The sequence below is a fragment of the Xenopus tropicalis genome, chromosome 6 (assembly GCF_000004195.4).
Source record: "Xenopus tropicalis strain Nigerian chromosome 6, UCB_Xtro_10.0, whole genome shotgun sequence".
Classification (NCBI taxonomy): Eukaryota; Metazoa; Chordata; class Amphibia; order Anura; family Pipidae; genus Xenopus; species Xenopus tropicalis.
Window position 1 is genome coordinate 88,381,322 of NC_030682.2, and position 14,148 is coordinate 88,395,469.

General features: G+C 37.3%; 1 protein-coding gene across 4 annotated transcripts in view; it reads left to right on the forward strand.

Moving 5' to 3' along the window:
• Positions 1–14,148, forward strand: part of fars2 (phenylalanyl-tRNA synthetase 2, mitochondrial) — a 203,594-nt gene that overhangs the window by 133,060 nt on the left and 56,386 nt on the right. For all 4 annotated transcript variants that reach the window (XM_031903831.1, XM_031903828.1, XM_031903829.1 and 1 more), the window contains one exon: positions 1,849–2,000. In XM_031903831.1, the coding sequence (XP_031759691.1) occupies positions 1,849–2,000 (152 nt within the window). The remainder of the gene's footprint in view (positions 1–1,848; positions 2,001–14,148) is intronic.

Consider the following 14,148-nt stretch of genomic DNA (forward strand, 5'->3'; position numbering starts at 1 on the left):
TAACTATGTAACTTTTTCGTAGTTGATGGTAAATCTATGAGGCTGAGTGGCCTTTATAAAAGATTATTTTACTCTAATGTATAGTGAAGTGCAGAAACAAACCTTAGAATAAAGCAGCCAGATTATACGGTAATTTCCCTCTCCAGCTAGTCTTGACTTGTTGTTAGCCTACAGATGATTATCAAACCATATGACACATTTTTTTCACTAAGGGCTACTCCAGGTTAACAGCTGTAATACAGCCTAGAGCAAGGGTCCCCAACTTTTTTTTTTTTTTACCCATGAGCAACATAAAATTAAAAAACAGTTGGGGAGCAAAGCAAGCATGAAAAAAAGTATATAGGGGGTGACCAATAAAGGCTGTGATTGGTTATTTGGTAGCCCAGTGTGGAATGGCAGCCCACAGGAGGCTCTGTTTGGCAGTACACATGGTCTTTATGCCTCCAAAACTTACCTCCAAGTTAGAAATTAAAAAATGAGAACCTGGCCACTGGGGCAACATCCAAAAGGTTGGTGAGCAACATGTTGCTTGTGAGTCACTGGCTGGGGATCACTGGCCGAAAGAGCTCTTTATCTGATTTAGAAACATAGCTAAGGGAGAGCAAACACATCACTGAACTTTTAAATTACACAAAAGTAGGATATTGAGCCCAGTACAGTTAGGGGCAGATTTACTAAGACATGAACGCTCGGAGCATATTTTCGACGAATTTGTCATCTTTTTCGCGACTTTTTCGTACGCTTGCGCAAAAAAATTGGAAAGGTTTTCCCCTGGTTACAATCTTTCGGTACAAAAAATTTAGTGACTTTCAGATCGCCAATACGAAATTATCGTGACTAATACGATTTTTTTGTAAGCATTTTCGTGATATTTACAATCTTCAGAAATTTTTGTATGCAATCCGAATTTATCCCATTCGGGATTCTAAATTGTGATTTGTGTAAAAGATTTTATGGGGTCATAAAAAAGGCGGATAAGTATATGATGGCAGACCCTCCTGGTGTGAAGGTGTGAGCTGAAATATTTGCTTATGATTGTTGTAAAGACTTTATGACAGGGTCTCAAATGGAAAAACTGTGTGTTGCTAATCTGTTTTCTTGTGCAAAAACCCACAAATTACAGATGTCTCGGACTTGAGTACAGATTATGATCTGTGTCATTATTCGTCAAAACATAAAAGCATATTCTAAAATAAAAGTGGGCTGTGAGGGCTGTACTCAAGTCCGAGACATCTCCATAACTAAATGTTATTGAAAATTGAAAGAGGGGATTTATTCTGTTACAGAAATGTGCTAAATATAAATAGGATTCAAGCACTATGGACCAGCAGTGTCATGCTGCCACTGGAAGATTTCTTTTTTTGCAAACAATATGGTTACAGGAAAGAACCTTATGAGTAAAGGTGGCCATACACAGTATGGGCCGCTTATTTGGCAAGGTCACCAGACAAGTGGACTTTCTCCCGATTTGCCCACCGATATTGGCTAATTAAAGCAGCAGATATATGGCCTGTCAGACCGAGGACTGCATCATCAAGCAGATGCGGTTCCTGTTCCACCTGGAAAATCAAACCTGCCTAGTTAAGACAATTTTAGCACACATATCAGCCGGGTAGGCCACTTGGGGGTTCCCTTACATGTTCAGATAAGCAGGACCAGAATTGGCAGCTGAAATCTGCCTGTGTATGGCCACCTTATTGATTGTAAATGTTCAGATTTCTTAGCATTGTGGGCATGATTAGTAAGATAGGTGATGTTTAATACACATGTCCAGTTTGGTAGTCTCTGCATAAGAATATGTACCCACCAACACTGCTTAGAACTGACATGACTTGATTTAATTTGTAGCCTCTTAGCAAGTATCCATGTTTGACCAATGACATCTCATTCTGGCTGCCTGAGGAGGGCTATTCGGAAAATGATTTCTATGATCTTGTTCGAAGCATTGGAGGAGACCTGGTGGAAAAAGTGACCCTGGTCGATCAGTTCAAGCATCCAAAGTAAGTCCTTATTATCGCTTCAATTATCTAGATGAAAGAACAATACAACCAGTGTTGTACATTATTTCTTTTGCAACTTTAACACTTTTTTTAACTTTATCATTGCTTCTATAATATTCACTGTTTTTATGTATTTATTTTTTTTAATCTGCCACGTTTACCTTTCCCAATTGCCTCTGTGATGAAATGGATCTGATTTTCACTTTTTGGACAATACATTTTACAGCTAGTAAATTGTGAAGTTAGAACTATATCATCTATATAAAATAATTTGTCACTATGCCATTTCATTAGTATTGAACACATACATGCAACATTTATTGCAAGACCATAAACTAATAACCTGTGTAGAAATTGCGTAAAATAAACACATACACTTACAGAAGAAGGTATTTAGTAACGTTTAAAAGCAGCCATTAAAGGGATGCTGAGAAGACAGTTTATTGGAGTCATGATATGAGAAATAGACCTTGCAGATGCTGGGGCGGGGTAGGGGTCTAGATATCCTATTGGGGCCTTGACTTGTACTTAATTTCAATATGTGTTTTTGAAAAATGTCAATTTCCTATAGTTTGTTGACCCTGCAAAGAGTGAATAATGAATGCAGATAATGAGTCATTAATGAGTAGTTAAGGGTGTTGTTCCAGCATACATATGTTACGGTGTGATCTTTATCAAGATCTCAGTTTTTGTGCTGTAGTGCACTGATGCTGGTATATTAATGAGCTCATATTGAGTATAACTGATTCTATATCATGATATTCGCAGGTTGCAGCTTGTCTGTCTACAAATGCTATAAGAAATGTTATACAACGTGCAAGATTCCAGACCTGTCCATTTGACTGTGTATATATCATGTAAATATTCTTTCTTAGTTGTAGAGGTAAATAGAACACTTTCCATTTCTCCTTTAAAATGACAAATATAGATAGTTTTGAGCCAGGATCGTGAATCCCATATTTCGTAATCTAATCTTTAGTATTAGATACTTAAATATTGTTTTTGTTACCAGGCCCGAATTTGTGGCGAGGCCACAAAGGCCCAGGCCTTCGGCGGCACAATTTTAGCGGGGGCATGCTGCCCCGCAGCAGCGAAATTTTGACATTTTGCAGCCATACGGAGCAATGGAGACTTCTCCCCACTGCTCCGTATGGTAGTTTAAATGGCCGCGCATTCTTGCGTCGGCGCGGGGGGGAGGGGAGATGTTTGTGCATGTGCGCCGGGGGGGCGGCCTCGGGGCACCTGGATTTGAAATCCGGCGCTGGTTGTTAACAACCAGATTCCTTTGCAGTTAGAGAGACTAGTAGGGATATGTATTCTTAATGACATTGGATGTTGGAAAATGACAGGGATAAAGTTCCTATTAGTCCCCATTTGCCAGGGACAGGCTCTGTTTGACACATTAATTGATGCATTTCCCGGCAGCAGCTTTAGCTTAAGTCTGTAAAGAGCATGCTCTTAAAGCTTTACTAAATTCTGACAGTGCAACTTTTACAGTTGTTAAATTGTTTTCTGGGATTTCTCTGATGCTGCTGAGAAAGTTACTGTAAATAGATTTGGTGAACTTGTTTCCAGGGTTTATTTGAGAGGGAGGAAAATGAATTTCACAATTTTAAAAATTTAGTAGAGTAACCAGCTGCTAAAAGTAATTATTTATTGTAAACTATTAAGAAATGTTAAGTTTTATAAAGGTGGACAAGGAAAAAAATCATAGAGGAGACGATATCTAATAGAATGAAATGGAATCAAGAATATAGATCTGCTTGCCATATTATTCCTAGGAAAACATGAATTGGTCTTGACTGGTCTCACCTTCCTAATGGCCCAACAAAACATAACTGAAAGAGGGAATAAAAGGTTTTCAAGTGTTTATGGAGTTTTTATCCAAGTAAGCACATGAAAAGAAGCTCAGTATTCCATCTATTAGAAAGAAAATAAATTAGGTTATTTTAATGTGTTATATCCAAAGTATAATTTCAAGTGGCACAGAGATACAGAGCAATACAAATGGCAAGCCAGCACTAGCGCAAATTTGAAAGGATTTAGCTATGATCAAGAAAAGTGATTGTTAGTCAAAATGATAAAAAAAAATGGGCAATGTAGGCCACTGTTGTTCACTAATAACGCTGGGAAAAAATCTGTTTTCTCATTTGAGTATATCAGTTTTAACTAACCAATATCTATGAAAATAGAATAGGTTTAATTGGTAGTTTCTGTTATGTCACATTATTTGCAGGCTGTTTACAGCCCATTATTACTTTGTAGCTCCTAGATTGAAAGACTATTTACATATTATATTTATAATAATTACTTGGAAGTGTAATATTCCATAAATTACCAATTAACGGTCAGTTTTTTTAACTCTTCTTATAAAACTCAGCACTGTTTTTGCAAATTCTCATATTACACATGTATGGGCTAGGACTACACTGTTTTTAGTTTAGGATACATTTAAATAAAATACTAGTCTTTTTGGTGTCAAGGGTATATGTAATGGGCTATATTGTTGTGGGGTTGACCCAAAACCCATAGGTTTGAGTTGGATGTGAGTCAGACTGGTTAATTACACTCCACCATCAGAAGATTCCTGATATTGGAACCAGCTGCATGAGCAGAAGTGCTGCATGGAGTGGGAAAAAGCAAGTATGGGCTGGAATTAGAGCATTAATACTGTAAGGTAAATGTAACTGTTAGTATGTTACATAATTATAATATAGAAACCCAACCAACATTAGTGTTTATGCCTTTTGATGCTTAATTTATTGGGTTTTTTTATGATCATTGTCCTTTATGTATTTAAACTATTTACATTTGAATAAACAAAAAATGTTTTGATTATTTAGTCAATTTATTAAAGGGCTTTTCTGACTATTCTCACTTTTCTGAGAGACCTTAAAGAATCTTTTATTTGAATTTAGTAAATCTGCTACCATTCTTACACCTAGTTGTACCTATCCTCCAGCACACTTCTAGCCTCTGCTACTTTATAAATCATAAAAGAAAATAAAAGCCACTACATTTTAAGTCATGGTGTGGTTGCAGGGAGGAAAAATAATTAATACGGTGTTTCCTTCCCTGTGATGCAGAAAATTCAATATATTTTATACTACGCTGCACATTGAGTGGCCCAAAAATGTGACAGACCTCTGGCACTTTTTAAAACTTCCTGTTGGGATCTAACCTAAACAAACAACATCCTATGCAAAAAAACTGTACTATCCTGCTAAAGATTTTGCATCATATTCTGTCTGATATAGTATTTAAACGTTAATGACTGACGTAATGAAAAAAAAAGTGATGAAAGGCTGCTTTGTTATTGTTCCTAATTATGATGGTAATGCTCTCTCTTTGTGGAAATGGAATCCAGTTGAAACCACTGCCAAAGGAATGCTTAAAGAAGCCCCATCTCAAAGGAGCAATCCTTTCTAGAAACCACAAGATGATGAAACAAAACATTATTGCTAGATATAGTTTCCTATATGACTGTTCTATTTTGATAGCTGTTGGAAATGATTCCCAGAAACAGTATCTATTTTACTTGCTGGTAATGTGAAGTTTTTTTTAATGTATTTTAGTCTCCTTTTGCTAAAGATGTTGATGAAAGAAACAGTTGACAGAATATCTGTTTTCTCTGTTGTTGCTTTGAGAGTTTATGGGGACCTCTTGGGCTCTATTTTAGGTAAAGTAGTAGTGGAGCAGATTATTGATTTGCCCCATATAAGCCACATACACAGTAAACAGTTACTGATAAGTCAACATAAAGTTGATAAAACCTAAATGCTGAATAATTTTACCCTTATTGCTGAAAGTTACATATAGTACTGTCCAACATTTCCCAAGTAGTTGGCTGCATATACAAGTATGGGACCTGTTATCCAGAATGTTCAGGACCAGGTGTTTTTTAGATAAGGGATCTTTCCGTAGTTTGGATCTCCATACCTTAAATGTGCTAAATAATTATTTCAACATTAAATAAACTCAAAAGGATTGCTTTACCTCCAATAAGGAGGGATCAAGTACAAGGTACTGTTTTATTATATGTACAATCTCTTGTGTTATATGTACAATCTCTTGTAAATTCTTCCTCCTGCAGTTAATCCAAGCTTGATTAAAAAACGTATTAGGAATATTTTACGATAGAATTAGGCAGAAGACTAAGGATTGCTCAGCCAAAATAAATATTAGTCAGCTGTTAAATATCATATGTGCCAAAACTGGGACTGAAATATATTCAGGCATTTTTACATTTTCATGTTTTAATTTTTCCTCAACTTTAAATCATAGTTTTGAAACCACAATGCACTGTATAGTAGAGAGGTTTGGGAAATAATTATTTAATATGATCTATGGAACACCTGTCATTCATAAGAATGAAAACCACCTGTTACACCCTGGGGCAGGTGGCTTTTGGGCCAATAACAATTAAGTGTGCATTTTCAGGCCACTAAAGGTGACATGTGGCTTAGTTTCATATCAAGGACAGGAGACTGGATTTTAAAAGTACAATATACACAGTTACACACAGGGAGGATAAGTGTCATGATAAATACAATAAATAAATAAAAATACAGGGAGATTAAGTGCCATGTGGTACGAGACAGTAGGAAGGAGGTCCCTGCCCCGTAGACCTTTCAATTTATGTGATCTTAGTAAGCTATTCTGCCTGTCCCTGGCTTAGGATCTTTCTGTAACTTGACCGTCATTATAAAACACTTGGGCTTGAATGATAATGTCCCTGTAAAAGATTCTGCCATATTTAAAAAAAACACATGATACAGGTATTGGACCCATTATCCAGAATGCTGGAGACCTGGAGTTTTCTGGATAAGGGGTCTTTCTGTAATTCGGATCTCCTAACTAAAGTCTGCTAAAAACATTATTTAAACAGTAATTAAACCCAATAGGATTGTTTTCCCTCCATTAAAGGATTAATTATATCATTTTTTAAATCATTTTTAAAAATGTGAATAATATGATTAAAATGGAGTCTATGGGAGATGGCCTTTTCATAATTTGGAACCTTCTGGATAATGGGTTTCCGGATAAGGGGTCTGATACCTGTAATACCTGAGTGCAAACCACTAATAGTGCAAATTATACATTATACAAGTGTGATTATATATAGGGTGACCAGATCGCTTGAAATTTCAAGGACATGTCTAAAAAATCCAGCTACTGATGGCCGTTTATGTTAAATACAACATGTATTTACAGATAAAGCGCAGGGTTTCCCAAAACTTAACTAGTTACAAGATAACACAGGCTATCCTGTTTGTGTTATCTCGTGCCATCTCCCTGCTGTGTCAGGAGAAAAAAAGCCTTCTAAGGGCTCTGGCACACGGGGAGATTAGTTGCCCGCGACCCGCGACATACAGATACAAGGTTAAGCCACAAATATTGTGCCTGGCAATAGCATTTATTAAGGTGCAAGGAGTTGTAGTGTCAGTTTAGTCCTGCATAGCAAATAATATATATACAGATCTAGCAGTAGAGTAATAAACAATATTGTGATCAAAGAAATAAAACAATTATAAGGGTTTGAACTTGCAACCTCTCTACTTATTATAACATAACTTATTAGAACTATACTGTTTGTGTTCACACCTTGTAAAGCACTGCATACAATTTTGGTACTATATAAACAAATAAATACATTCATACACCCCACTGTACATCTTCACCTTCTCACTGAGCTACAAGAGCACATGTATGGTATGTGTTTTATTTTAATATATAACGCTGCATACTGATATTTATATATGCACAATATGAGGAACCAGAGAACACATATTGGTGTTTCTCCTATAGCTTTTAACTTTCACCAGTAATTCAAAGGCTGCATCCATATGAATAGATCATTACACTTCTGCACATTTTAATAATCTGTGACTGTCTGTACATTGTTCAAGTCTCCAAAGCTAACACTTCATTAGCATAGAAGCCAAATGTGACACTGAAGAAGATCAAAATAATTCTAGTCTTGGGTTTTACAATGTGTACTGAGTGACTAAAGGTGGCCATACACGCACCGATATTATCGTACGAAACCTCGTTTCGTACGATAATCGGTGCGTGTATGGTATGTCAGCGAGCCGACCGATGTCGCAGGAAGCTGCTGAAATCGGTCGGCTCGTCGATCGGCCAGGTTAGAAAATTTTGATCGGGCGCCATAGAAGGCGCCTGACCAAAATTCTCCCTTCAGAGCTGAATCGGCAGAAGGAGGTAGAAATCCTATTGTTTCTACCTCCTTACCTGCCGATTCAGCCCTGAATGGTGTGTGGCGGATCTGACGATGTTTAGTGCGACCGATGGTCGTACGAAACATCGTTGGATCGCCACATGTATGGCCAGCTTAAGCTCACTAGGAGCATCTAGTGGTGACCTTTTCATTGCAGTTTAGGTTAACTAAATTAGTTATTTTGTGATATCACAACTGGTTGTAACCACACACCTTATGGGATGCCCAGCGCTTCATCTGTATGAGAAAAGGAAAAAGAATGACCTAAAAATTTGCACCCCCGCCTCTTTGGTAAAGCCCCTATGTGTGGAGGGCAAAACGCGCACAGGCGCTTTTTAGTTTTGGATAGGCAGGACTTGTAGCTGCAAGAAGGGTGACTGGCTGGGTGGTGTGGGGGGCAATTGGGGTGGTAGTGGGTGGTGATTTGGTGAGGTCACTGAGTGACTTTAGGGCACATTTAGTATTTTGGTCCTGCTTACACCCTGAATATTAACCACCCACAGCTCATAATCCAGTAGTGTAACAACCTTATATGCACTACCTACCAGCTCTTTGGCTCAAAGTACCATAATCCATTGGCAACATAGAGGCAATTTTGGTAATTTAACAGAGCTGTCTTATTATTTAGCATATATAATGGTTGTCAAATGCTGACTTCTTAGGTACATGACCAGTTGGTCCTGCCTAAACCAGCTATAGTTTTAATGTAAATTTTGACACATCCTCAGTTTTTATTATGTACATGTGGATCTCAATAAAGGATAAGTTTTAACTGAGCAAGAAGACTCATTTCTTGTGTTCAAAAGAGGGGAAGGTGCAAATTTGTAGGTCAAACTTTTTCCTTTTCTAATTGCGCTAATTGACCTTGCACGCCCTCTTTGAGTTTAACTTTGTCCCATGGTAGGTACTTCCTATCTGTTTTTTCTAATTGTTTATGTATTTATTAGATATGTCCCTGAATTTATATTTTCCGATCACCCTAATATATATATTTTATACCATAATATATATATAGTATTATTTATATATATATGTGTGTGTGTGGCCAGAAGTTATCACAGTCTGAAAACAAAATATATCCGTGAATAAAATGAAAAATACAATATATTAAAAAACAGCCTGAGTGATTTTAAATAAATTTAGCTGCTGAGCAATCACTGCTGCCTACAGTTAAAAAATATATGTAAAAAAGCTGAGAAAGCTTTGGCAACATCTGTCAGTGTGGTGAGTTGGTGAGTGTTGCATTATTAATGACTTTGTTTTTCTCAGCTTTCAGCTGTGAAGCTTTTACCTCTTTGGGTCAGTTTAATGTTGGATTTCCAGTGCTTTTTTTTTTTTTTTTACTAGATTTATTATTAATGTGCTCCATGCTGTACACTATTTGTTTAACTTTTGCTTCTTTTAGCTACTCTTTTTTTTTTAATCACAATATTTTCACCTTTACTATGCTATGTTTATTCAACCAACTGTTTGCATTTTACTGTTTCTAAACCTCAGAAGGTCATGGTAGTTTAAATGTAGATAAGGAGAATGTGGTATATATGTTGCAAACTGTAAGCACCACTCATTCTCATACTTCAATGAATCCATTGTTGGGCAAATCTAACAGCTGCTCTGTACAGTATAGGACCCATTATCCAGAATGCGTGGGACATGGGGTTTTCCAGATAAGGGATCTTCCCATAATTTAGATCTCCATACCTTAAGTCTGATAAAACACATTTAAACTTCAAATAAACCTAATAAAATTGTTTTGCACCCAGTGTGGATTCATGCAGCTTAGCTACCACCAAGTACACAGTACTGTTTTACAATGTATTATAACAAGGAATTAATTTTTTAAAATGTGAATTATTTGTTTATAATGAATTCTGTAGGAGGTGGCCAACCTATAATTTGGAGCTTACCAGATAATGGGTTTCTGAATAAAGGATCCCATACCTGTACTTGTTTACATTAGGATTATGGTACACAGAATAAAAAAATGCAGTGGGCAAAATTCCTGAAAGTAGCATGGAACAAATTGGGCAAATTTCAGTCATTTTGCCCACTGCGTTTTTTTCATGTATAGACACAAGTACCTTTATAAATGTATTAATGTATGTATATCTTTATTTATAAAGCGCTACTAGAGGGGATTATAGGCAGATGGGGGGTGTTATTTTTTCCCATAAAAACAATCAACGCACCAGAGGCCACCCCTTTAGATTAGAGGGACAGAGCTTGCATTTGAAGCAGCGTAGGTGGTTTTTCACGGTGAGGACAGTGAGGTTGTGGAATGCCCTTCCTAGTGATGTGGTAATGGCAGATTCTGTTAATGCCTTTAAGAGGGGCCTGGATGAGTTCTTGAACAAGCATAGTATCCAAGGCTATTGTGATACTAATATCTACAGTTGGTATTAGTGGTTGTATATATAGTTTATGTATGTGAGTGTATAGATTGATAGGTGTGGGTTGTGTGTGCTGGGTTTACTTTGATGGGTTGAACGTGATGGACTCTGGTCTTTTTTCAACCCTATGTAACTATGTAACTATGTAGCTACTTATGTACGCAGCACTGTACAGTTGAATACATTAATACAAACGGGATTATTAAGATAACAATAGATAAATACAAAGTATAACAATAAATACAGATAGATACAAGATAAATACAGTTGCAATAAGTTAAGAGTCAATGACACAAGAGGATGGAGGTCCCTGCCCCGTAGAGCTTACAATCTTAAATTAAATGTTGATTAAGAGCAGCTATTGCAGGTAGCATTCAGAAAAGTAGATAGGATAATCTGTCACAAGGACCCTACTAACCATACTGAAGCCTAATTGTTTGTTGAACATGGCACACATAGGCACCAATGACAAACATGATTTTAGAAAACTAGGCATAAAGTTCCTTATCTCAGAGATATTACATGTGCCTCATGCTGTTAGGGAGGCAGCTGAAAATAAGCCTTTTTGTGTTAGAGAACTGGGTAGATTTTCAGCTACAGCAGAGATCCCCAACCTTTTTTACTCATGAGCCACTCACAGACTTAAAAAGTGTTGGTGAGCCACACAAGCATGGAAAAATGCCAAATAAGGACTGTGATTGGCTGTTTGGAACCCCCGTTTAGACTGCTGACTTGCAGGAGGCTCTACTTGGAGTAAAACTGTGTCTCTGTACTTCCAAAATGTGTTTTCAAGCCAGAAATTTAACAAAAAAATTTACACCTACTTTAAGGCCACTGGGAGCAACATCAAAGTGGGTGGTGAGCAACATGTTGCTCCTGAGCCACTGGTTGGGGATCACTGAGCTACAGGCTCTTTGCTGGGTATGGGCTGCACCTTGATGATGGTACAGCTTTTTTGGCAGTGATTGATTAGAAGCTTAGTGGAGGTTTCAACTAATCATGGAAGGGATGTGAGGTAATAAGGGTAAATGGAAGTGGATGGTTAAAGGTGGATATCATGGCAGGGAGGATCAAAATGTCATACTAGCATAGTATTTCCCTGGCATGTCCAGAGTTAAACTTGGCAGCATTTTGCTTTGTGTTCGCAAGAGACCCTTAATTAATTAAATAAGCAACAAGGGACTGTGGAAGGTGACAAACTTATCTGGGTTAGCAGACAATTTGAAGCCAGACCATTAGGGGCAGGAAGGCTGGGGCAATTGGTTTCTTTGATCTGTTGATCAAAGAAAGGCAATTGTGGACCTAAGAACAGCAGGAGGAAACAGCTATGAGAAAATATGGATTATAGAAAGGGATCCATATCTCCTTTGCTTTAGGGTTCACATCCTCATAAATCACATATGAGGAGGTCCAATGCTTCCCAATGAGACCAAACAGGGACAGCCTATACCCACCAGTTAGGAGGGATAGTTTCTGGGGGACTGGAACATGAAAAACCCCTCATGTTTTGTATCATTCTGACTGCCCACATATGGGTTAAAGCAAGCCCATACTTTCACAATAATATTGGATACTGGCAAGGGACAATATTATATGACAGAAACTGGCCTGAGAATTGCAGCCCTCTACAGGGGGTCACAAGGGACAAGTTCCTGGGCAATCCCTCCTCATGCATATGGTAATGGGGAAGGGTCCCAGCAGGGGATAAAAGGGCAACAGACCCAGGTACTGATAGCTCATACTTGAGGTTCCAATTCTGTTGGGGTGTGGGCTCAGGTTTTCAAACTCTTTGCCTCAGGAGGACACAGGAAATTCCTAACTTGGTTACGTACATAGGATTTCTCTGTGTTTTATTCCCTTTTATTTTATTTACTGTTTGTATGTGTATGTCTCTTTTTGTAATATCTTTATAAATGCACTGTTTACTCTTGTAATATTAAATATAAAATGTAATAAGTTATATCCTTTGGCTCTATAAAGATCTCACGTACCTTGTATAAATGTTTCGAATGAATTAACTGCTTGTCTGTATGTGTAGAGGGGAGGGGAAGTTGTCTGTGTAAATGCTAATTAACTAGTTGACTGCTAGCAGGAGAGTGTTTGACTGTAATTTAACCCTTTGGCTGCTAGAGTGCTTGTTGAATTAGTGGAAGCTAACCCTAACTACAGTGAGAGAAAATGTGTGATACATTTGTGTATTAGGTTTCTATCGCCTGTTAATGATAGATGGTGGCAGCAAATAGTTATTTGGGGCGGTGGTGTTTTTAGGGGGTGTCTGTGTTAGTCTAACCTGTGTGAAAGGTGACTGAGTGTAACCCCTTGTTTCCCCGTCCCGGTCTCACGTGCATCACAAAAGTTATATTAAAAAAAAAAACGTTACTAAAAACTGGTACTTATTGTATGTTTTCTAGTGTAAGAGGCTTGTGGGGGAGAGTGATAGGGGTGAAACCTTATAGGTTGAAGGTTTCACAGATTTAAAGACCACTGGCAAGTTAACTGTAGCAAAGTTAAGGTTCAGCTCTTGTTACATGTGTATCAAGTTCAACCCTCCAAATCACACACTGTGCAAAAAAATACATGTTTACATATACCTATGCTAAAAAAAAACTCCCCCACTAATTGTCTTAAAAAAGTCATATACTTTACTTTAAGAGTCTCCTTTCAAGCACCATTTCTCTAGAGAAAACAACCCTAACTGTAACAGACTTTCTTCTAGTTTAGTTTAATTGTTTCAATCACTTTACCAGTTTAGTTGCACATCTTTGCACTCTTTCAAGTTTGGTATAATATCCTTCTTAAGCACTAGTGCTCAAAATTGCACTGCCCTTTATTATGCAAGACAGCACTTTATTCCCCACTCTTTTCACTTTAGTAGCCACTGACTGGCATTGTTTAGCTTTATTTTTTACCTATTATGATACCAATGGATTGGAGGAAAGCTCTTGTAATTCAAGTACAGGTATGGGATCCCTTATCTGGAAACCCGTTATCCAGAAAGTTCTGAATTACAGAAAGGCCATCTTCCATAGATTCCATTATAAGCAAATAATTCTAATTTTTAAAAATTATTTCCTTTTTCTCTGTAATAATAAAACAGTCCATTGTACTTGATCCCAACTAAGGTATAATTAAACCTTATTGGAGGCAAAACAAGCCTATTGGGTTTATTCAATATTTAAATGATTTATAGCAGACTTAAGTCATTGAGATCCAAATTACGGAAAAATCCCTTATCTAGAAAACCCCAGGTCCCAAGCATTCTGGATAACAGGTCCCATACCTGTATATAGAAAGGGACTACAAACTCAAACCGGTGATTATAGGCCAGTAAGTTACGCAGGGTATTATCTTCAAAGATTCCTAAATGCTTTTCAATTGAGATGCCCCCAACACACTAAAATTTATTTTATATGTGTTGCATTCGTGTTATACAAAAGTGCATAAATTTGCATTTGTCAGCATTGAATCTTATTCACCAATTTTCTACCCACTCTTAGGGGCACATTTACTTATCCACAAA